Here is a 24681-nt window from a genome sequence, read left to right on the forward strand (position 1 = left end):
CAACAACTGTAGGGGATGGCTATGCCTTTAAGAGGGGATGGCTTGCTCTAGCCTGTCCCACCTCCTTCCGGCTTCAACCGGAAGAGAAGCCAGGCCAGCCCCTGCCTCTCAGCGGCAAGCACATGTGTCAGGATGACGCTGGCTGAGCTAGAGGTGGAGCCAAGAGGTCTCCGCCTCTGCGGGAAGTTCTGTGACATCACCGTGATGGACATGCTCGTTAGCCTATCGTTAGCACCTGGCCAATCCCTCTCCTTCGTGGGTCATTACTGGTATAAGACTGTTATCCCCTCCCTTATTAAACCAGAACACCCCTTGAGGGTTCTCTGGGACCCCACGCGCCCGTCTTCCTTGGGGAGTATGGGGAAGGGGGCGACCCGCGACCACACACTGACCGAGGCTGCACGTGGCCTTCACTCCCGCAGTCAATCCCACTGGCCAGGGGATGCATTGAGGGCGATAGAGGACCACACGGAAGAGGCAGAGAGGCCCAGGACCTCCACGCAGACGGAGGTAGAGCTAAGCCCGGCAAACAACCAGACAGTTGCTGTGACCATTGTTATAGTCACTTGCACTATTGACTTACACTGTTATTGTCACTTACACTATCAAGCGTTTCCCTCTGTTCTTCTTGCTTTATTTTCTGGAGATCAAGTAAATGAGAGGGCTGCAAGGTGGTAAGACAGAACAAGCCCTTGGTACTCTCAGAGAAAGCCCGCTCTACAACCCCCACATGTGGGTGTGCATCCTGAATCATCCTGGATCACCTCAAGACAGAAGCCAGAGTGCCACAGGGTCGAGATCTAATGTTGAGAGGCCATACCTCCTAAATACTACATACTACTGTACACCAGCTGTCACATGGACCCAGGGGGCCATCTTAGAGTGGAGATCATGGAAGCTTTCCATGTGGGCGCCAGGGCAGCAAGTTGGGTCTGTACCATATGAGATACAGCTCCACCATATACCTTGGTTTGAATGCACATGGTACAATGGTGTTTTGGAGAGTCCTTACAAACACATTTAGGGGTCACCATATAACCTGGAGTGAATTCAGACTGCCCTCTCTGAATGTTACACAGGTAGACAGAGCACAATAGGAGTACTCTTGTGAAGGGGCTTCTAGCAGCAGTATGTCTGCGGTCTGATGTTGTCTTTGCTTGTCTGTACTCTGTTCTCATTGACTTTCCCATTTTGCAGGCCAAGGGCCTATGGCTGCTTTCCTAACCTTGGAAAAAGAGATGGTATTACTCAGCACATGCCTCAAACAGGTCCTAGGGACAGAGGTAGGACTGGGCACATGGGGAAAAGACAGCCAGATCTTCCTCAGGTTTAACTTTGCTCTGGAGTGTTGGTCATTAGTACGTAATCTGCATCTGCTTTCTAATTGTTTTGTTCTTTTGATATAGGGAATTGACATGTTGCCCATGCTAGCCCCAATCTCCTGTGTTCAAGCAAACCTCCTTCCTTAGTTTCTAGAAAAGCTGGGCTGGTAGGTGGTTACCATTGTGCTAAGCTTCTGACCTGGCACTGACTTGCTCCCTCCCAAGGCTGTCTCCTCACTGGCTAGATGCCTGCCATGTTTCAGCCACTTACCTCTCCCTATAGCGTTTCCAAGAAATACCATTTACACATACTCCCATCCTTAACTCTTACCTGTTCTTTGGTGAACAGGGACCTGAGCCCTCCTGAGGGCTCTGCAAGTAGTCTGCACAGTGCCACTGGAGTCCACTCAGGACTTGTGATATAGGCAGCACACAGGCTAAATCTTGTAGGTGATTCATATACATGCTAGAGTGTGAATATCTCTGGTGCACAATGCATCTTTAAACTGGGTTTTATTTTTTTTAAGGTGGATTTATTGGGGAAGTAAAAAGTATACCGACCGGCCAGGGTCACGGCCCAAACTTAAAGCAGGCTGGCCTGGCCAGGGCAGCAGCCCAGACTCAGGAGCTGGGACCGCGCACCCCAGGCCACACTCAGGGTCAGGTTATAAAGGCAAACACCACATGGTCAAGCCTGCCACACACAGGGTGGCCAATGAGGTCACAACACTTACTGAGCATGCCAAGTCACACGCAGGTGGCCAGTGGAGTTACAGTCTGCCTCATAGCAACTGTTTGAACCAACTTATCACTTTGGTTAGACTTGGCACACGGATTTGGTGGGGTTCATGTGATGCAGGCAGATATGCCTACTCCTACACCAGGTTTTATACCTTGATGCTCAGCAATTGTATCAGAGACCTTGTCTCCCTAAATGGCCCAGAAGCCCCTTTGAATTCAAGAGCAGGACTTAGGGAACAGTACTGCATTCAGTGGCCTCAGCTACCACAATAAAATAATTTACCTCACAGTTGTGGAGATCAGACCTTGGCAGAGGGCTCCCTAAAACTCAGTATATGTAGAAGACATTCTTCACTTGCCTGTTCTACTTCCCTAGCTGCCTGTACTCCTTGGCCCTTTCCTCTACCTTCACAGCCACAGAATTAGATCTGAATACACTATACCTTGATGGCTGCTTTGGCATGAGGATTACTGGGAATTAAAGCCAAGTAAAAGACAGCAGATAAAGAGCTTTCTGCTTCCTTCCTTTCTGCCTAAAAGCAAAGCATAAAGTTTCCTTTATAAAAGTTATAGGTAGTAGGGTTCCCTTTTGACCACATCCTCTCCAGCATCTGTTATTAGTTTTCTTGATAAAGGACATACTTACTGGGGTGAGGTGGAATCTCAATGTTGTTTTGATTTGCATTTCTTTTATGACCAGTGATGTATAGCACTTCTTCATGTATCTCTTGGCCATTCTCATTTCCTCCAAAGAAGTCTCTTTTTAGGTCTTTAGCCCATTTATTGAGGGGGAAATTGTTTCTTGAGGATTTGTTTTGGGGGAACTTAATTTTTTGAGTTCTATGTATATTTTAGATATGCTGCCCTTATCTGTTGTATGGCCAGTGAAGATCTTGTTCAACCACTTTGGAAAGCAGTGTGAATATTCTTCTAAAGGCTAAACATAGAACTCCCCTATAACCCAGCAGCCCCACTTTGGGGCATCTACCCAAAATATTACAAGCAAGACCACACTAAAGTCACCAGCATAACTATGTTCATCACAGCACAATTTGCCATTGCTAAAATATGGAGCCAACCCAGATGCCCCTCAGTAGATGAATGGATCAAGAAATTGTGGTACATATACGCAATGGAATTCTATGCCGTTATCAGAAAGAATGACAATGCCCATTTGTAAGGAAATGGAAGGGCTTGAAAAAAAGTATCTAGTATGTGATTACCTGTATGCTGACTGGTTATTAAGAGATAATTGATTCATATTCAATAAGCAACAATAAACATATGCACAACAGAAAAAAAAAGTATCTAGTGAAGTGAGCCAGACCTAAAGAAACATAGACTCTATGGTTTCCCTCATTGGGAATAATTAGTACATATCTAGGGTAGTCCTAGCAGAAGATCACAATAGTTCAGTAGCTATCTATGTATGAACATATAAGATGATGCTAAGTGAAATGAACTCCAAGTTATAGAAATAAGTGATTTACCATTGTTATTGTTATTTTCAATGTACCATGTGAAATGCCATTTTCTTTTGTCTTTCTTCCCCATGGTTTTACCTTAGATGTCACTGTAACTGACTTTGGTATCCTGGGTATTGTATATGTGTTTATCAGAACTAGGGAAGGGAAGGAGAACATCAAAATGGAGAGACAAAAGGTAATAGGCGAACCAACGCAACAGCAATATTTAGAAGACAATGTGCTGTAATCTAACTGTATAACTCGGGGGAGGGTGGTGGGAAGTTCGGGGGGGAGGTGGGAGAAAAATGAGGGAGGAGGTAACAAGTTTGATAAGAATTGTGCTCACTGCCTTACATATGAAACTGTAACCTTTCTGTACATCACCTTGACAATAAATAAACCAATTAAATATAAAAAAGAGTTATAAGTAGCACATAGATATGAGCCCCAAGAATTCGCAAAGGGAACCTAAAATGCAAAAATCCCTTTATACAGAGTGTTTGGGCTGACAGCACAGATTTGTCTGGCCTGCTAGTCTACATGCTACAAGCTATATAGTTATGCATAGGGCCGAGGCTTGATGAGGACTGATAAGGAAGGTCTGGTACAAGTGTTGGTCATCATTATGTAACTTGCATTTGGCTCCTGGTGAATAACAGCTTCTTACTGAATCAGGTAAAGTTGGGCTACTCTGAGCAGAGATAGCTCTGCCCATTGCCATGTCATTATAATCTTATTGTATTTTTCATTTTTCTCCAAGTTTTTTTAGGTGGTCATGGATAATCACATGTGTAGAGTGATTACTGAAATATGGTATAACTATTTCCAATTATCATATCCATTTCTCCCTGAAGGCTGGTCTATGGAAAGACTTGACACCTCAAGCTACAAACTTCAATAAAAGCCTGTACTGGGGTGAATGAAATGGTCATTCTCAACTTCTTTCAGAAGCAATCTATTTTCACTTATGAAAACATATTTTTATTCGAATAGTATTTACTTCTCTTTCATTTTCTCCCTCCATTCTCCTCACATTCTTCGTTTCTTTATTCCTTCCTTCTCTCTCCTTCCCTCCCTCCCTCCCTCCCTTCCTTCCTTCCTTCCTTCCTTCCTTCCTTCCTTCCTTCCTTCCTTCCTCTTTTCCTTCCTTCCTCTCTTTCCTTTCTTCTTCCTTCCCTCCTCCCCTTCCCTTCCCTTTCAATTTCTTTTTAAATTTCTTTCTGGTACTAGGGCTTGAGTTCAAGATCTTGTGCTTGTTCAGCTATCTTGCTCATGGTTGTCACCCTACGATTTGAGCCACACTGTCATCCTGGCTTGCAGCTGGTTAATTGGAGATGGAATATCATGGATTTTTCTCCCTGGCCTGACTTCAAATGTGATTCTTTATGTTTCAGCCTCCATACACAGGCATGAGTCAGTAGCATGTGGCCAACTTACTGTTCTCAATGACTTTGCTACTACTCCCTGAATGTTTCATGTCTTGCCAAAAATCTACAGAAAATAACAATCAAGGTCACTGTGCTGATCTTCTGAAAAAAAGATGACATCAATTTCCCTATTCCCACATCAGAAAGACTGGAGATGGCTCCTTCGTGCATCTGTGCAAAACAAATCTCATTCATCATGTTTCTTAGTCACCTCCCACAATTTACCATCAACCTTCTAGTAACCTGTCTAGTAACTTCTCACAATTTGCTAAAGTAATAAGTCAGCTTGACTCTAACTTTGGTTTCTTTGGATTTTCCCTTCTTTTCTGTGGAGCACTAACACATACAAATATTAAAATCCTCCTGCATCCCCCCTGTTTATCTTTCTTTTCTTAGTTTTACTGATAGTGCCCACAAGCAGGACCTAAGAGGGTAGATTGTTGTTAAAGTTTGGGAGATTAAGTCTGTACCCTTTGTCTTAAATATGTTTATCTGATTTGGGGTGTGGAAGGGAAAAATCACAGATATGGTAGGACAAAGGGTGAACCAATTCAGCAGTGATACTTACTATACACTATGTTGGAAATTAACTTTAAAACTTTCAGGGGAAGGGGCCCAGGAGGGGGAAAAGTGGGAGAAGCTGAGGTAGAGGGTAACACTGTTCAAAAAGAAATGTACTCATTACCTGACTTATGTAACTGTAATTCCTCTGTACATCATCTTTACAATAAAATTTAAATTAAAAATGAAGTAGAGAGAAAAGTGAGGGTGATTTCAGTAAATAACCTCCACCCAGAATGAGTTCTAGAAAGAGTACTGAGAGTAAAATGGATATTTCACCTTGAGATAGGAGTAGATATTCAAGAAAATGTCCCAGAATTTGATAACTGGGATTTCTACATTTAAAAGACCAAACTATGATGAGATCTCACAGTGAAGGAAATAGGAGATTACAAAAGCTCTCAGAGAAGAACAGGCCACAGTTGAAGACATCAAAAGAGACGAGAGTAGTACCTCATACACTGCAGGAAGTGACTCTTAGTCTAGTTTGCCTACTGAGACAAAGTGTCACTTAAAGGACCCACAGATTCTCAAAACATTACTTTATGTGCCCTTTCTGAGGCATGTTGGAAAGCACACTTTTCAAGACAGCAAATTAAGAAGGAACACCTGTGAAACCAGATGATCTGACAGGAAAAAACCATCTTCAGCTTTAAGGTGAAAGGCAAGCCCAGGGAAGCAAGATGGAAGCTGACTAGTGGGTTCCAGGCATAATGTGTTCAAGTGTGTGAAGTGTACATACAAGTTTTGTGTATGACTTACGCAGGCACATGCGTGATCCAGCCAGCTGAGCCCATCAAGCAGCCCAGAGGCCTGCATGGACATGCACATCTCTAGGATATGCCCATTCCCCCCCCCCACCAAGGGATGTGGAAGTCCCTAGGACACATAGATAGAGTCCCTTTCTGCCCTGGCACCCTCTCAGAACTCACAGGAACTTCTTGGCAGGGGATGAGTTTCCCTAGATTACATCCAAAAGGGCTTAGAGTAACCTTTAGTCTAGTCTCTGGGTCTTACCTTGAGGGTGCTCCCTTTCCAGGTAGAGAAGGGCTGGCATGCCTGGGGCCTTCACTGTCCTATAGGGGGCTTGCTGCTCTTGAACCTGATTCCTTATTCCAAGCACACTATCCATATACCACATATCTCACTGTCTCCATTTGTTTATTCAAAAGTGTTTTGAGCTCTACCACAGGTTACTCTATCTACCTGTAAGAGTATATGAATGTGAACCTATATATGTAAGTCTGTATACACACATCTCTTTATGTCCACCAGCTGAGGATTATAGACACTTTTCCCTCAATGTGTACAGTGTCTGTCTCTAGGACCACTTCTGATATCAAAACATGCATGCCCAAGTTTTTGACATAAAATGATAAAATATTTCCTCTACAACTTACACATACCCACATGTCTACTTTAAATCATCAATGGATTACCTAGAAAACTGAATGTGCTGCTAATACTCTGTAAATAGCTCTTCTACTGTATTGTTTAGGGACAGTGATAAGAACAAAGTCTGGGCACCTACAGTACAGATGAAATTTTTTTCTATTTTTTGTGTATGTGAATTTTTTTTTTTTTTTTTTTTTTTTTTTTTTTTGGCTAGTCCTGGGCCTTGGACTCAGGGCCTGAGCACCATCCCTGGCTTCTTCCCGCTCAAGGCTAGCACTCTGCCACCTGAGCCACAGCACCCCTTCTGGCCGTTTTCCATATATGTGGTGCTGGGGAATCGAACCAAGAGCTTCATGTGTAGGAGGCAAGCGCTCTTGCCACTAGGCCATATTCCCAGCCCCTGTGTATGTGAATTTTTCTCATCTATAGTGGACAGAATCCATATGTGCAGAACTTGCAAATACCAAAGGTAGACAAGTGTCCTCTTCCTGCCATAACTATGTAGGCTATTCTGAGAGCTGTCAAAGCACATGATCCAAATAACTGCATCTTGCCTGCACTTACTCCATGCCAATCCCTCTTGGCAACCCCTTTACACACGGCTTGGAATATTTTCTTCCAGATGGACCCACTTCAAACCCTGTCATAGATGCCCTTCTCCTTACCTTGCCCAGTGACTTTCATGGGAATATATAGGCCTCGAGTGGGAGCAAAGTAGTTACCATCAAGAGGCTTGTCTCTGACAGAAGGTTTATATGTCCTTATAGGTCCTGCCTGTCTGGAGACAGTATCCTCCTGTCTCAAAGCTGGCTTCAGCTGCTCTTCATTTTTCAGGGAAAAGTTCCCAGGTTCCATTCATGTCTCCTTTATGTTCTGCTCTAGGTCAGAGAAATCTGACTTGGACTTCTTTCTGAGCAATGGGGCTGAGCAGAATTTCAAAGACTGTTTGGGTAGGTAGTTCTTATAAGGTTTATAGGCCAAGAGGCAGAGGATCAAAAAAGAGAGGAAGAGGAAGGGAGACATGGGACAGTTTGTCACCAAACTTGAGAAACATTGTCTTCTTTGATTGAAGCTGTACCTTACTGATCACAATCTTTAGTGTTAGGAAACTGAGTCCTGAGTATTAGGGAAAATCAAACAGACAAACAGAGAGAAAGCAAGTGGAAACCTCAGCAGCCAAGAACAGGCCTTCATCATGGTGGTAGAGGAACTCAATGTAACACCAAGCAGGGTTGGGGAGACAAAGAGAAGGGAGTGTGTGGGGGTGGGGCAGGGTTATAGGTTTTTATACATTTTAGGGTGAGATTCTTCCTTGTCCTGTCCTGTTGGGGATTTATTGTCTGAATTGTACTGTTTGGGATTTACGGTGCAAACTATCCTATTTGGGGCTTTATGGTAGGGTATCCTCTTGATGCCAGTGGTCCCGCACTTTCAGATAAGGTCAGGGGTGAAGTTTTCCTGAGAACCAGGAGGGACCGTGGTTGCAGCATGGAGTTATGAGAACAAGGCAGTTTCCAATCATTTGGTTTGTAGGACATGCTGGTAGGTATAATCTTAGGAAGTGAGGTGACTGCCTTGTATAGGTAGGATTGAGGGCTATGACTCCAAAGTTTATACCTCTGATTCCTTAAGAGTTATTTTACTATCTTCTATCTATGGCCAGTAAGATAGAGGCTATTATAGGACCATCTTCTCCTCCAAGACCTGAGCACCTTAACAAGTGTCGTTTTGGCTCTCTGAAAGGACAGGCAGTAATATATTCTGCTGTCTTTCCTTAACAATTTGAAGGGAACTAGATTTTTCTTGTTTACAAGAATGTACTTATATGCCTTAGTAGTTACCATGAGATTCAAGAACTTGCATTACTATATGTGGGACTTCAGGATGCATTTGAGAAATGCTGAAAGACTGTGGAGGTAAATTTCCTTCCATTTCATCTAGAAATCAAGATAAATGTGTGATGTAATCAGCTCTGTTCACCTGATCAACTACTTTTAAAACATGTTATATAAGACCCACCTACTGGAGGAAGAGGGAATTTCAGGACACTAAGATAAAGATATGTGTGATCCTAACACAAGATGGCAGTCAGCTAGCAGCCACCCCCCCCCCCCCGCCCCCGAACAAGAAAACCAGAAGACTCTAAGCAGCAGAAATCCTACTTCTTACCCAGCATCCCTTGAGAAAACGCATCAGTCCTGCTAGGATGAGCCTTGAGCATGGTGCTAGATGTGTCTGTTAGCAGTTGCAATGAGGCCTGGAAATAGTGCAAGTATTACATTTCTTTTCCTTCTTTCTTTTTTTTTTTTTTTGTAAATTTATTGTAAAAGTGATGTGCAGAGGGGTTACAATTACATAATTAAAGTAATGAGTACATTTCTTTTTCAACAGCATTACCCCCTCCCTCATTTTCTCCCACTTCTTCCCCCCCTCCCCCAACTTCTCTCTTCCCCAAGTGTCTAGTGAGTTTCACTGTTACATTGGTTCACCCTTTGTCCCACTGGTTCTGTGTTTCCCCTTCCCTTCCACAAATCAGATAAACTGATGTATAAGACCAAGGGTACAGGAAAAGCAGTGACAACAGGGAATAAATCAAAGGAGAAAGAAAAGAAGAAAGGAAAAAGAAATAATTGCCAACAGTACATTATAAAAACCTCTTGTTTCCAGTTCTTGGAGTTTATTTCGATGAGTCATTTTATATGTTCATATGCACATAGCTATTGAGCTATTGTGATCTTCTCCTAAGAGTATCCTAGACATATCTAGAAACCATGCAGCTTATGTTTCTTTGGGTCTGGCTTACTTCACATAATATAATTTTTTCCAAGTCTTTCCATTTCCTAGCAAATGGGGCAATTCCATTCTTTCTGATGAAAGCATAGAATTCCATTGTGTATATATACCACATTTTCTTGATTCATTTATCTACTGAGGGGCATCTGGGTTGATTCTGTATCTTGACTATGGTAAATAATGCTGCAACGGACGTGATTGTGCTGGTAGCTTTAGTGTGGACTTGTTTGCCATCATTTGAGTAAATGCCCAGGAGTGGGATTGCTGGGTCATAGAGGAGTTCTATGTTTATTCTTTTGAGGAATCCCCACACTGCGTTCCTACTTCTAATAACCTGAAGTCTGCTCAGAGAAGGGCAGAGGGCTGAGGCTGGGGCATTCTGGCCTGAATCCAAGCCTGCTTATCTTGGTCATAGCACTTTATCCTCTGGCCAGCCACAATGAGACCCTAGGGAGAAGTGGATACTATCAGAACTCATTATGGGCTATATCTCTCATGTAGATGTTTAGGACCAGAAGTGGTTGTATTTTAATTTTGTTCATATTTTGGAATGGTTGCATATGTTTAATGAGATACATCTTAGGGAGAGGCAGACATCTGAACATGGAATGAAATTATGTTTTAAATGCATCATGTGCAACAATCTGAAAGTAAATTTATGGTGTTGAATTGTCCACTGTGGTGTCAGTTAGAACAAAAAGCATTTCAGATAGAGATTTTGTATTAGAGATGCTCAGCTTGTACTCAGGGACTCCTTTCTTCCCACTCTTAACGGGTTATAGTTTTGTTTAACGATGCCAGCTGAGCAAAACAGAAAAGCACACAATTGAAGACAGAGTGCATTCCAGTGAATTTATATACCTTATGCAGGTAAAAGCAATCTCGCTGCAATGAAAAAGACAAAGAAAGTCACAGATCAGCCACCTGATACACGGTTTCTGATCAGAGTGAAGAAAGAGAAACAACACATACACACAGGCTATAGACTTGAAACACGAGGAAATGTCTGAGTGGCCACTCTGTTGCAGAGGATATTGTACGATGATGAGATACACTTGGGCACCAGGATGCATTGTCATTCAGATCCTGAATCCAACCCCTGCAAGATAACATGCACTAGTCACTCACTGTATATTTATGCAGGTACTTGCATGAGGGGGCTCCATGTCCATACCTGCTTGGGCCTTGGATCTCATGCAGAATGTCACAGGTCCTCTCAGTTGGGTTCCAAGCACAGTAGGGGTCCCGCGCTAGCACACAATCCTTGCAGCTGCTGTACTTCCTGCAGAAGGCCAGGGGGACCTGGACTACTCCTGCATTGGAACCAGCATAGACAAACTTGCTTCCCTATGTGTGGGAGACAATGACAGAGCAGGTGTAAGGTGAATCTCATGGATGGCTGAGGTTCTCAGCATCTTCAGAAGTTCTGGGTAAAATGGTACTTGCTTTGAGTGCAGCAGGAAGCAGGAATGTCCTCTCTAAGTCACAACTGGCTAGTACATAAGGCCTTTGAAACCCAGACCACTATGGGTTATATTTTGTGTGAAAAGAAAGGCAATGTGTAGTGTCCAGGGTGACAACATTTCACTGGGTCTTTGATCTGAATTTGGCCTACCTTGTAGCCTGGATATTCCCCCACCTGCCAGCCTGATGTCTTGCAGAGGGTCCTCTTGTGACTTTTTCTCTTTGGGGTACAAGTTGTTGGACTACTTTCTGGCCTAGGAAAGCATCCCCTGGCTAGACCTCCCAGGTTGCCCTCCTAACCCTAGGCGAGCCACTGACCAAATAGCATGACATTGAAGGCCAATCACATACTTTGTGTCAGAATGTGGATACCTGCAGACAGGGCACTGTGCCATTAGAGCCTAGGTCCAGCATTAATTCCACCATTAACACAGTGTAAAAGTGAACACAAGGCTGATAAACCAACTTACTAGGGAATGACATGACTGGCTTTTCTGTCATCCACATGTGTGAGAAAGAAAATAGCTGCCATGCTCCAGTGTGAAACCATTCAGAGACAAGCACTTCTCAGACTTTTCCAACTTCTAGGACATTGTCATGTCACTGACTCCAGGTTAACCCAAGAAGCCCAGTGCTCAGAATGCAAACAATTAGGTTTGTTGGTTGTATCTAATGAACAGTCTGAGAGAAGGCCCCCAAAGGCACATGCAACACTAGGGCTGCCACCCTTGGCTTGGGAATTTTGTTTTACCTTAACAATCGAGAACACTTATGACTAGCTATGTGTCTATGTCTCATGCTTACAATCCTTGATACTCAGGAGGTGAAACTTAGAACACTACAGTTTAGAGTCAGCATGAGCAGAAAAATTTTCAAGACTCCTCATCTGCAATGAAATAGCTGAATGCCAGACAGGAAGCGTGGCTCAAGCACAAGAGCATTAGCCATGAGCAAGCAGGCCAGACAAAAGTTGAAGACCTTGAGTTGCAGACCTAGTACCAACACACACACACACACACACACACACACACACACACACACACCAGAGAATCACAAGAATGGCCACAATTGACATTTTAGAGTCAGATGATCAACAGCCATTACCTCAGAGGACACATTCAGGATCTGCTATGCTTCTGAATGGCGCTCACAGCCCTGCTGGATGACGTTCTTGCAGGCTGAAGGCTTCAACAGACCCAGCCACAGATCCACTTGAGCAAGTGCAAATGCACAGAAGAAAGAGAAAAGCCCACCTCCAGGATGAAAACTGCCTTATCAGTGGACAGCAGACAGGACTAGGCCCAGCCTTGACTTTGTCTTTCATTGTAGACTTAGTCCGGTGTGGCTGTAACCACCCCAGATCAATTTTGGAAATCTCGTGATTGAACTGTGTGAACACATCTTGGGGACAAGGCTGAGCTGGATCCTTTCAGGGGTGTCTCTGAGGTGTCATGGATACTTCTGTAGAGCATAACTGGTGGCACCAGGCATGTGGAAGGAAGCTCCACTCAATATCTCTACCCACTGAGCAGTAGGTGAGTGGTTTTGAAGGGAATGTGAGCTGTGGGGAGAGTACGTTCATCCCAGGATGCTGTACTCCCCAGGATACTCAACCCTACTTCTCCTTGATGAGGCAGGCCTAGAGCTCAAATGAAACTAAATTGTGACTACTGATTTCATGGAGTCTCTTAGGTAAATGTGGAAGGGAGAAAGCAACAACCTCCCACAGGTCAGTGTCAATACCTGGTTCAAGCTAGGTACCCTGCTGTATACCAACATTATCAGGGAAACACTCACCTCCTGGTATCAAAAGATGTTGGTTTTAGGAGTGCCCCTTACCCACACCAAATATGTTGGAGCTTAGTGTGTTATGGAGACTAGTGTACCATTTGTGTAAAGCTGTGCACATATTTCCCTCTACAGGAAATCATGTTGAATGTAGGCATTGTACAAATAGCTCTTAGTTCACAATGTTTAGGAGAGGTTAATAAAAAGTGTTCTATGAATGTTCAACACACAGCCAGTCTTTGACCTGCTTATTGTAGGAAATGTGACCTGCTTTTCCTGATGCCTGATGTGCGAACACACTGATGCATGGGATAGGGAAAGGATATGTGAAGACGTGGACAGAAAGCACAAGGCTCCCACTGCCTATCACATACCCAGGAGGAAAGGGCCCCGTCCACATTGTGCTCTTTCCAACCTACATTCCCAGGACAGTTGGAGAAAAACCCAGATCTTCCACAAAACATAGGCAAAAGAAGGTACACACTTGTGATACCCAAATGTCTCGTGGGGTACTGGTATATACAATGTGAATGGAGCCTGGAGCCTGGGCACTGATTCTGCACATTGCCTATGTTACATGCTATGGAAGACAAATCTGATTGGGGCAAAAAGAGCCCTGTGTGCCATTATCACTGCACTCTGAAAATTCATTATTGTTTCAAAATCAATTAAAAAAGGAAAAGGAAACACCAGGATCATTGGGCTATGCCTTCTACTTGGAAGGCAGATATCGGGAGGATTGCCTAGACAAAGTGTTAACAAGACAATCTCTACAAACAAACTGGACATTAGGTTACACAGAAAACTCAGTTTTGCAAAGAACCCTGAATAGGGAGGAGGTCTAATCATGTGTAGGCAAAATGCAACATTTTCTTCAAAACATAAATGAAAGACTGGCTTTGGATATGGATCAAGTGTAGAGCATATACTTATTAAGCACAAAACCCTGAGTTCAAATCACAATACTGCCAAAATAAAAGTGGCAAAGAAAAAATGTAGCAGCAAAGGGAAAATGTATTGCTAATGTGTATTGAGATTCAGTCACCCCATAGGTTTGTGGCTCTCGCAGTATATTTCCTAGAAGTACAAGAGTTTTCTGGCCAGGAATGGCTAACAGCCATAGTGTACATCTCTGGCCCACTTAGGCTTGAGACAAGAGGAGACCAAAACAGCACAGATCAATGCCAAGAATCTGGAGAGTCACAGTTTGCCTATGAGATTTCATTTTTCATTTCTTTTCCCTTTCAGGACTAACAAACAGCTGGCTTTGCAGTGGCTGAGAGAGGACAGGGCAGAGAAACAAGAGACCTTATGTTTTCTGGGTACTGAGGTTAGCAGAACTTGGATGGATGTTTGTAAACATGAACCTGCTGTGAAAACAGCTCTCTCTCTCTCTCTCTCTCTCTCTCTCTCTCTCTCTCTCTCTCTCTCTCTCTCTCTCTCTCTTCGCCCGCCAATTTTCCCAGCGCTGCGTATAGCCAACATGCCCTTACAGAGGTCCCTCAGCCCTCCCCTTCCTGCCGCCCTCTGGTCTTTATAAATGTGGTTCCCCCCTTACTAAAGCGGAGAATGTGTGACACCCCCCTTCCCCCCCCCCACCATCGTCTAAGTGTCCTTTTTAAGTAAGGAGCCTGGGTGCGGGCGGTTCGGGACTCTTTACCTCCTCTTGGCTCGCCCCATGGGGTACACTCCCTGCCTCTCCCGCTGGACAGGAGAGCGCTGGGGGCGAAGGACCCCAGCTTGTGTGTTATTCCTGGGGCTTGAATTCAGGGCTTGGATGCTGCCCTTGAGTTTTATTGCTCCAGGCTAGCTCTCTAATACTTGAGCCACAACATCACTCTGGCTCTTTTGGTAATTAATTGGAGATAAGAGTCTCATAGACTCTCCTGCCTGGATGGGCTTTGAACTTCAATGCTCAGATCTCAGCCTTCTAAGTAACTAGGGTTACAGTTGTGAGCCACTTGGCTGGTTTTGAAATTCAAAAGGCATAATATTTTGTGAGTGAGGAAAAGGTTAAGCCATGTTAGGCATGGTGTTAGTAAACAGGCACCAAATGTCCTGTTAATAAACGCACCAATGTCCTTACTGCTAATTGGAGCTCTAAGACCAAGGTGAGTGCTTCTATTGATGCTTCTAATTCCCAGGCCTCCAAAATACACTGACAAGCCTTTGACAGAAAACAACTGCAGCTTCTATTTGAGAAGGAAGTAGAGTGCTGACATAGGAGAGAACTACAGAGCCATCTTTTCTCTTATCAACAAGTGCATTGATAACTCTGCAAAGCATGACATTCCACCTACACACTCTGCAGTCTCAGGCTTAGAGTAAGGACTCAGTGAACTACTGACTCCTCAATTCTGTCGGCCCCTTTTCCATATGTCAGATCCCACTTTCCTAGAGAGGTTTTACGTGCTGCTTCAAAGGCCAATTCACACGGGCAAAGCAGATCAGGGCAGCCAACCCAGGCTGGCCAGTCTAATGTCACAAACATGCAAATTTACCAGGGAAGATGGCCACCTAACCCTGTAGCCTGGGCCCCTTTACCTTCTTTGAAGACAATAGCAGAGTTTTGACTGGCTCTGAATTCTGGAAAAGCTGTGTCTCCTCAATCATGTACACATCATTCTCGAGGCTCACAGCTTTGTGCAGGGTGCCTCTGTCTGCAAGGTTAAAACTACAGGTCAGTGAGGCAGCTCAGAGGACACACCAAGAACACTCATCTCAGAATCCAAACTCTCCCTTCTGCAGTCTTGAATCACTCACTGAATGAAGATGCTGAGACAGAGCTGGGAATATGGCCTAGTGGCAAGAGTGCTTGCCTCGTGTACGTGAAGCCCTGGGTTCGATTCCTCACCACTACATATATAGAAAATGATCAGAAGTGGCACTGTGGCTCAAGTGGCAGAATGCTAGCCTTGAGCAAAAAGAAGCCAGGGACAGTGCTCAGGCCCAGGACTGGCCAGAAAAAAAAAAGATGCTGATACATAGAGGATAATGTTGCATTAGGAATAAAAAAGAAAGCCCTTGGCAAATGACCAATTAGAAACTCCAGTTAACTTGTAATTTCAATTTTCTTATGAATCATGTCTCATAGTTGATCCCAACATCATTCATCAACAATGTCAATGCTGAGACAGTAGAAGGTAGATGGGTAGTGATGTGGTCTCTGGACTCCACTGGCTCTAATGCAAATTCCTCTTAACAGAGACCCCAGGCAGGTGAGAGCAGGGCATACAGCCAGAATGCTTCAAGGATGAGCTTAGTGTCCTACCAGTTGTCGTAGCTGTAGTCAACTGTATCTATTCAGAAATACTGGTTCTAGAGTATGCTGATGAGGGAGGCCTGCTGCCAGCACTTTAGGAAATGCGAGTCTGATAGGTGCACACAATCTATGCTGGCAAGGATATGTCATCCCCTTTCCAAGGCAAAAGGGATTTCTTTACCGCAGCCCAGCACATACAGGCTAGGATTTACATGTTCTACAGGTGTCCCACACATAACCCTATGGTCACAGAGACTTGGAATTCCAAGTGTGGAATGCTCAAAAATCCACTCATCCTGTCACAAACGAAAAGATTTACATCAAGAGACAAGCCAAGTCTACCTACAAAGGTGAACTTTCCTTTTCTCACGATGAACTGTGACTGAAGCCCTTAGCACCTACCTGTGCTCATAAACATGACATCATAGAATTTCCCATCCAGAGCCTGGGTCCTGTCCACCACAATCTGGGTGTAGCTTATGTCTTTTTTGATGAACTTGGGTTTGTTGTTTATTGGAGTTACTGCATCATCCATTAAAGGGTGGTCTCTGATGAACCTCAGTGTATTATCTGGTAAATCCAAAGAGCTGGTATACTTGGTTGCAAGTGCCTCACTGTCGATGCACTGTGGAAGAAAAGTGACTGGTTAACATGCTAGCCCATCACTGACCAAGCACAGCATTTGGAGTGAGGTCAGGTGCACTGCTGAATGTCTCTGGAAAACAGTGACAATGGAAACCTGACGTGGCCCCAACATCATAGTCAGAACACAGTTTTAGAGGACAGATACAATATAAAATTGTGCTTTGGAGACATAAGAAAGAAAGGAATTATCTATCAATGAAAAATTACCAAAAATTTCAAATAAAAAATCATATAATAGCTGTCTCATGACACAAAGAAGCATGTAGGCATTCCTGGGAAAACCAGACAATTGTAAGTGGCATAAAAGATAGTGGCAAGAAGGATTTTTTTTGTTCAAGCTGCCTGATGTGTAGAAACTCAAACTCATGAGCACAAGGGAGCACATTTTACTGAATGGAATTCACACAGAAGAAAGAGAACAGTGGCAATACAAGATATCTAGAGAGAGAGCTGGTCCTGGCGAAAGTTGTGAGAACCAGGTCAAGGCTGATCTGAGAACTACTTAAACACCCATTTACCACTTGGGATACAATAAGTGAGCAGTCAGATTGATCTGGGATTATTTATTCCTTTTACCTAACATTGACTACATTTACTGGGGGGGAGGGGAGACTATGATGCTTATTGACTACTAGACAGGATAAATCCTAATAGTGCAAAAGCCTTTGCAGAGAAACCGTGTTTCTGGACAGAAACCTGAAATGAAATAGTCCTATTACACAGTGCTAATTTCACAAGACACCACAGCACACCTCATTTGGCTACAGTGTGGTGAGACATGTTATACAACACACAATGGAAGAAAGAGAAAGACCAAGCTGGGCTCATCAGCCATCAAACCCAGCCAACAGACAGCTTTTGGCAGAGAGAGATTTACATGCAGGTGACCTACCTGCAGTGAGTTAGGTGCTCAATGCCACCCTCTGGTCTGGACATTTGCAGAGCCCTCCCATGAAGACCCCACCCTGCTCACCGCTCCTGGCCGTGGTGTGGGCACTGGGCCATTGTAGGGCACCCACTTGATATTGGATTCCATGTACTTCCCTTGGGAAAAGACTGCCTCTACTCTGGACAGTGTGTAGGCACAGACAGCTGACAGCTGCACTAGCCCCAACTTGTCCCTGCAAAGGAGAGATAATGTTGAGTGTTCACAGAAGTGGTCATGCACCCCACCTGCTGAGGGCACTTACACCTGCAGGGTGAAGAGGGCATAGAATATTGGCTCCTCGAGGTCTGGAGCCCGCAGCACGAAGACATCTTGCACTATGTTGAAGACCAGGCCTATGTCAGATCGGGAGCAGATGAGCTTGGCTTTGAGGAAGGAAGTCCACCTATTTTTCAACATCCGTAAGCCACCATGGTCCTCCTGAATCCCGAGAAAGAGGACATGGCAGAGGAAATAAGATAGGCTGGCAGCATGTAGTTTATTGCCAGTTCTTGCCAGACAAGCTCTGCTGAGGAAAAGCAAACCAACGACTTCTATGCTGGCTGGGATCAGAATTTCTGCATCAAAACAAAACTAACGACAGACACCCTCTCCCTGAAAACTTGATGAAATGGAGCCAAGAACATTTCCACTGTCCTTTGCATGTTGCTGAGTTCTAGCTGACCTTTGGCTCCTATGAATTTCACAACTGTGATGTACCTACAGATAGGCCAATGTTAGGCAGTGGTGGTTGTTATCTAATACTGAAATTCATCTTTATGAATACATGAATGTTTATCTTTGAGAGATCAAGTTTTTTTCTTCCATTCTATCTGCTAAATTATGGCTAAAGTGTTCTGGACCTTCTAGGTTCTTCCCAAACACTGGTGAGCTGATGACTGAAAGACAACTGTGAAGCATATGCCATGTGTCATCTGCAGAGAACACAGATGAACCCCCTTATCTACATTTTTATATTCCCTTAAAATTTTGGTTACTGGAAGTTTTTCACAGTTTCAGATTATTTGTTTTACTCATTTTAGAGGGGAACCACATTCACATAAATTTTATTAGAATATAATATTGTCATTGTTCTATTTACCATTAGCTATTGTTAACATGTTTACTGTGTTGATTTTATGCATCAAACCTTATCATTGGTATACATATATAGGACAAAATAGCATATGTGAATTAGTTACTATGTTGTACTATGCTGTACTGTGGTTTCAGGCATCCGCTAGAAGTGAACTGAAAATTAGGAGACGGGTTTGAAGAAGAGTATGAGATGGAGGAGCCTTGTTTATTTTGGACACAATAATTTCATATCTGTATTGTGAAATCACAAAAGGACAAATGAGTCTTGTAAGAGGACCTCACTGTCATTTAGCAGAGTAAAATTTCTATTATAGCAGCATAAATTTCCAGCACATTTGTAGCCAGTTGTCTCCTGGCCTTTCGGGTCCTGAGGAGCAGTGGAAAGTCTGTGTGCACAGGATGGGAGGGACTGGGAGCTATGCTTATGCTGATCTCAGTCCAGTAGAATAAACAAGCTCATGACAAGAAAAAGACCTGGAGGGATACAGAATCCATCTCAGACTTGCAGAGCCCAACATTTGGCATTTCAGTTTGGGGTAGACAGAGGCAGACTACAAAGTGAGTTACTGGATGTTCTTGCAACCAAGTATCCCCAGAGCCTATCAAGGTCAATGTCAAGGCAGGGCTGGCTCCTTTCTTCTAACTGCCATATATCTATGAGCATGATCAGAGCACAGATATTGTCTGGCTGTCACACATATACAGTGAGCTCTGGCTATCCATCACCTGAACGCCTTGCCCTGTACCAGCCTGGCCTGGGCACTGATGCCACTCAACTCTGTAAGAAGAGGAGTGAGGTAGCAATAGGTGGGGGACAACCAGGTGACCGAATTATTGAGTCCCAGTTGGTATGGTGGTAGGCAGACACACTGGTATGTATGGTGTCTGTTTTCTGCATTATTCATTGGGCTTTTAAGGGAGAGGCATCTAAAGTGCCCAGTTGTATAAAATGCACACATAGAATCTTTGCTTCTGTGATGAGAGTGACCCATGATGATCACCACATCGAAGTGCCATGTGGCAACTGGGCATCTTTGACTTCCTTTGGGGGTGTAAAATCTGACCCTGACTACAGCTGATGTGCCTTCTGTTGAACCTTCAAGATTGATCCTGATAAACATTTCAGTGTAATTATTACTTAACCTTCAGCCATTAGTTCATGGTTTACTCTAGGGTTGATATTCCAAATAGTAGGATTGCAATTTCCATAGGATCTGGTGAAAACATTCAATAAAACCCCACTTCTACAGCTTGGGGAATGTCTGAGAACAAAGTTGGAAACTACAAACGAATTAGTTGAGTGTTGCCTGCTGACATTGCCTCAGTCTTCCTATTAAACTTTCCAAGAACAGAACTCTAGCACCTTCTAGGGCCCTCAACAGTGGCTGTTGTGTCAGGAAAGTGTTGTCTGACAGGTAAAGATGAAATTCCAGACCTGATTTCATGGGCAAACATCCAGGGTGGACAGGGCAGTGCTCACCTTGCACACTCTCGCAACGCGGGGGATCTTTAACTTGTAAACAAACTCATATTCCACAGACACTTCAGTGAAGAAGAAGTAGACCTTGTCATCCTTGCCCTCAGGACTGCCTGGGGCTTTTTGGATCACATCGGCAAAGACGAAGTTAGGCTCTGCAGAGAGGTGACATAGGACGATCCATGTCCTGAGAGCTGTGTCACTGCTCCCCATGGAATCCCAGCCAGTTAGTGCAGCCTTAGGGGCTGGGAGCTTCTCTGTAAAGGCATCTAGAGTGTTTGTGCCACATCACAAAGAAACTTTAGAGTCTGGGATGATGACAGTGCCAAGCCTGGCCATATCTATCTCATTCTCCTCAGCCTCAGAAAGGTGGCCCTGCAAGACAGTCCCCCAGGATTACCCCGGAAGCTTACTGGGGCATGTCAGCTGGCAAACAGACCACATACTGCTTTAAATATGTGACTTAAATCACAGCTGCTGGAAGGAGGTACCCCGCTATGAGACCAGCTGGGTGTCCCTATATATCAGGATATTCCTAGATCAATAGATTTCAAAGAATCCCGCAGTCCAACTGACCACCCTCAAGGAGTACTCAGCCAACCAGATAGACATAAACTGGGTATTGTCTTCAGGGAGCAAGTCTCCCTGATCTTATCTGTCCAGGCCAAAATGATATCACATCCCAATGTGATATATCCTACTTCTCCATTTACCATTGAAATGTTTTCGGGATGGGAGAGACAAGACCTATAAACAGTGTTCTCTAAGCAAATATCCATTAAACAGAACACCCTAGACTCCAGCTGTGACCCTTTGCTTTTCCACTGTCATCACCCCAGTGGGTCTAACTAAAGCTCCGGACCTTCTGGGGACAGCCCAAGGGGAAGTGACCAGGTGCACACCTACCTTGTTACATTCATGGCATCTTACCATATAGCAAGGCAGTGTCATACTCTGTCCGCAGAGAATTTTGGGGGGTAATCCGGGAGATGATATACTGGTTTCCAAAAAAGTTACTTGCTGTCCCCGAATAAAGCTGTCCATCTGCAGCAGCCAAGGAGCAGAGAAGAAGAAAGGGAATCAAATTAGCCCTCTGTTGTGGCACCAAGAATGATTTGTTCACATCTGAATTAAGCCCCTCAGCCCAGGAAGAGAAGAAACATTCCTGACTTCTCCTGCATCAGTGTCTTCTTTGACAGAGATATTTCAGAATCTACACTGAATTGTAAGTTAAAGAGCAGTAATGAAACAACACAAAGTAGGAACTTCTGCACCCATTAAAATGACAGAAAACATAAATGTTCCTCAATTTATCATAGTTTACATGTGATAAAAAAATTCTTGCATTGAAAACACTGTATGTAACAGCACATTTAATATACCTCTTCTTTATTGTCAGTCATGGCCTTAAACTCAGTGCTTAGGCATGGTTCCTGAGCTTTTCTGTTCAAGGCTAATGATCTACCATTTTGAGCCACAGCGCCACTTCCTGATTTCTGGTGGTTAATTGGAGATAAAAGTCTCACAGATTTTCCTGCCTGGGCTGACTTTGAACCACAATCCTCAGATCTCAGCCTCTTGAATAGCTAAGATTACAGGAATGAGCCACCAGAGCCCAGCTCACCTCCTCTTTAATGTAGCCAACATATCTCACCTTACCTCTGTTAATGTGCTCAGAATACTTACACAAACCTGTAAGAAGACAGAATTGCCTCACCCAAGGCCTGTTTTGTAATTAAGTACTGAATATCTGATGTAATTCACTAAACACTGTTCTCAAAGTGAAGACAAAATGGATGTATGTTTTCAACTTTGTTGAAAAAGTGTAAATAGAAGTGCTGTAAGTTGGCATAGGAGTGGGTATCCATGATGTGCATGGCTTACTGCAAATGTCTGACACCACAACAAGTAGTATAGAGTTATATGGCTTGCTCACTTTTCTCCCAAATATAAGCCTACAATATTTGTAACAATGATGGGTATACAGCAGTGTACTACTAGAGTGGTGGTTATAAGGTTATCCCTTTGAACAATTATCCAAAACTCTTCCTAAGAAGAGTGAGGGGTATCCAGCTTCTGTAAGGGCAGCTGATGTTAAGACACAAGCAGGAAATACATGACTGGAAGGAATAGATGCCACATATCTAGTGCATGTCAGAACATGCACCTAAGAACTGGGTGTGTATGATGTCACTGTAACTGATGTTGGTACCTGGGTATTGTATATAATTTATCAGAACTAGGGAAGGGAAGGGGAACATCAAATTGATGAGATAAAGGGTAAAAAGCAAACCAATGCAACAGCAGTACTTACAAGACAATATGCTGTAAACCAACTGTAGAACTGGAGGGGAGAGAATTGGGAAGGGGGGGAGAGGGGAGAAAAATGAGGGTGGAGGTAACAAATTGATAAGGAATGTACTCACTTCCTTATGTATGAAATCGTTACCCCTCTCTACATCACTTTGGCAATAAATAAATAAATAAAATTAATAAAGAAAAGAACTGAGGGTGTGAAGCGGCATGAGTGGCAGGACTTACCAACCATGACAGATGTACAGCTATGTGCAGGGCCAAAGGGACACTTTCCTTTGCCATCTTCATTTATCCCCAGAAACTTAAAGGATGTTAAGTTCTACAGTGAGATAAAGAGGAAAGACATCATAAGGTATCTAATTTTCCATTGTAACAGTATACCATTTAACTTTCCAATAAGGTGGAGGAAATGGGTGCTGGACCACATGAAGCCCGCTCTCAGAGCCATGCTGTTTGTCATTCGGCTCAGTGTGTGCACCAGTGCCTCAGTCTCTGGCTGAACCACCCAGGATAATAGTCTCTGTATCCTGGAAATGGAGACAGAGATTCTTGTGTCTCTAGGGCAGTTAGGAGGGCAGTGATAACCAAATAAAGAATGTGACCATAACAAGTGACCATAAACCATGTACACAATTTTACTACACTAAGCACACAGTATGATGTTACTCAGTCAACAGGCAAAACAAAAAGAAAATAAAAATAAGAAACAGACTCTCTACCTCCCTCCCCCTATGTAAACATATTCCAGATGATTGTAGGGTCTCAAAACTCAGAGCAAATCTAAAGTACACTCAATGAAAGTACAGGCTAGGGATTCAACCTAGAAGAATAATCTCTATCTTACAGGAAACTTGAAAGTTTATAGGGATAAAGTGGGCAGATCCAACTATCAGAAAACAAAACAAAACAAAAATCTGGAAAGCTCCCAATTGGAGAAACATGAGACAATTTGAAATGACAGGCAATGAAGAGCAGACATGGCCTAGAAATGATGGATGATACGCGTTTTTCCCTGAAAATGCTTTGGTGCACAGCTATTTTTAGTACAACAGCTTTTCTTTTGTGTTCAAACAAACAAAAAAACACCTTCTTTGAGGATTGAGGTTTTATATCCCAGAGAAACCTCCCACCCCATATCAACTTTAGGTTCTTGTGTCAAGAGACTAGCAACAGCCAGGTAAAGCCACACTGTGGATCTCAGCACAAAATGTGGCATGTTTGTGCCATGTCACACATACAAACGCATGTGCAAGCAACCAGTTTCTAAAATGACTGTCTTCTATGAGATGAACTCTCAATATGTAGCATAGCCTTGTCTTGAACTCATGATCCCTCTGCCTCAGCTTCCTGAATGCTGGGATTATAGGCATGAGCAACTACACTGAGCCACCTGAGTGGATTTCTTTTTTTTTTTTTTTTCTCAAATTTTTATTATCAAACTGATGTACAGAGAGGTTACAGTATCATACGTTGGGCATTGGATACATTTCTTGTACTGTTTGTTGCCTTGTCCCTCATGCCCTCCTCCCTCCCCCCCTTTCCCTCCCCCCCCCCAGGTGTTCAGTTCACTTACACCAAACAGTTTTGCAAGTATTGCTTTTGTAGTTATTTCTCTTTTTTTACCCTGTGCTGAGTGGATTTCTTAAGAAGCCCATACTTTATCTTGTCATTTCTCTCTCAAGGTTGGATTGATTTTTATTTGCTTGCTTGTTTTAGTTGTTTGTTTTCAGTGCTGGGGATCAAAGCCAAGGTGTCTTATATACTGGGCAAGTATTTTTAATTTCAATAGTCTCTGCCAAGTCATCATTTCACATTAAAAATAGTCATTCTGCAATGCTGGGGGTCAAACCCAGGGTCTCATACATATTAGGCAAATACTCTACATCTCCACTGAAGCTATTAATGTTTTAAAAATTTCAAATTAATTAAACAAAGCTTTTCATATCTGTATTCTGTAAGCTGTTTCCTATTCCATGTTTCCAATCATCTAACGCCAGCTGA

At 43.5% G+C, this 24681-nt stretch overlaps 1 protein-coding gene across 1 annotated transcript in view; it reads right to left on the reverse strand.

The window, feature by feature from the left end:
• Positions 1–10050: 10050 nt before the first annotated feature.
• Positions 10051–24681, reverse strand: part of LOC125352540 (semaphorin-4D-like) — a 40974-nt gene continuing 26343 nt past the window's right edge. Inside the window, exons 10-20 of the mRNA XM_048347699.1 lie at positions 22906–22999; positions 21295–21408; positions 20368–20519; positions 18057–18230; positions 17838–17978; positions 16622–16844; positions 15502–15617; positions 10880–11052; positions 10759–10804; positions 10567–10590; positions 10051–10152 (exon numbers count right to left, since the gene is read on the reverse strand). Coding sequence (XP_048203656.1) covers positions 10051–10152; positions 10567–10590; positions 10759–10804; positions 10880–11052; positions 15502–15617; positions 16622–16844; positions 17838–17978; positions 18057–18230; positions 20368–20519; positions 21295–21408; positions 22906–22999 — 1359 coding nt within the window. The remainder of the gene's footprint in view (positions 10153–10566; positions 10591–10758; positions 10805–10879; positions 11053–15501; positions 15618–16621; positions 16845–17837; positions 17979–18056; positions 18231–20367; positions 20520–21294; positions 21409–22905; positions 23000–24681) is intronic.

The sequence above is a fragment of the Perognathus longimembris genome, chromosome 1 (assembly GCF_023159225.1).
Source record: "Perognathus longimembris pacificus isolate PPM17 chromosome 1, ASM2315922v1, whole genome shotgun sequence".
NCBI lineage: Eukaryota > Metazoa > Chordata > Mammalia > Rodentia > Heteromyidae > Perognathus > Perognathus longimembris.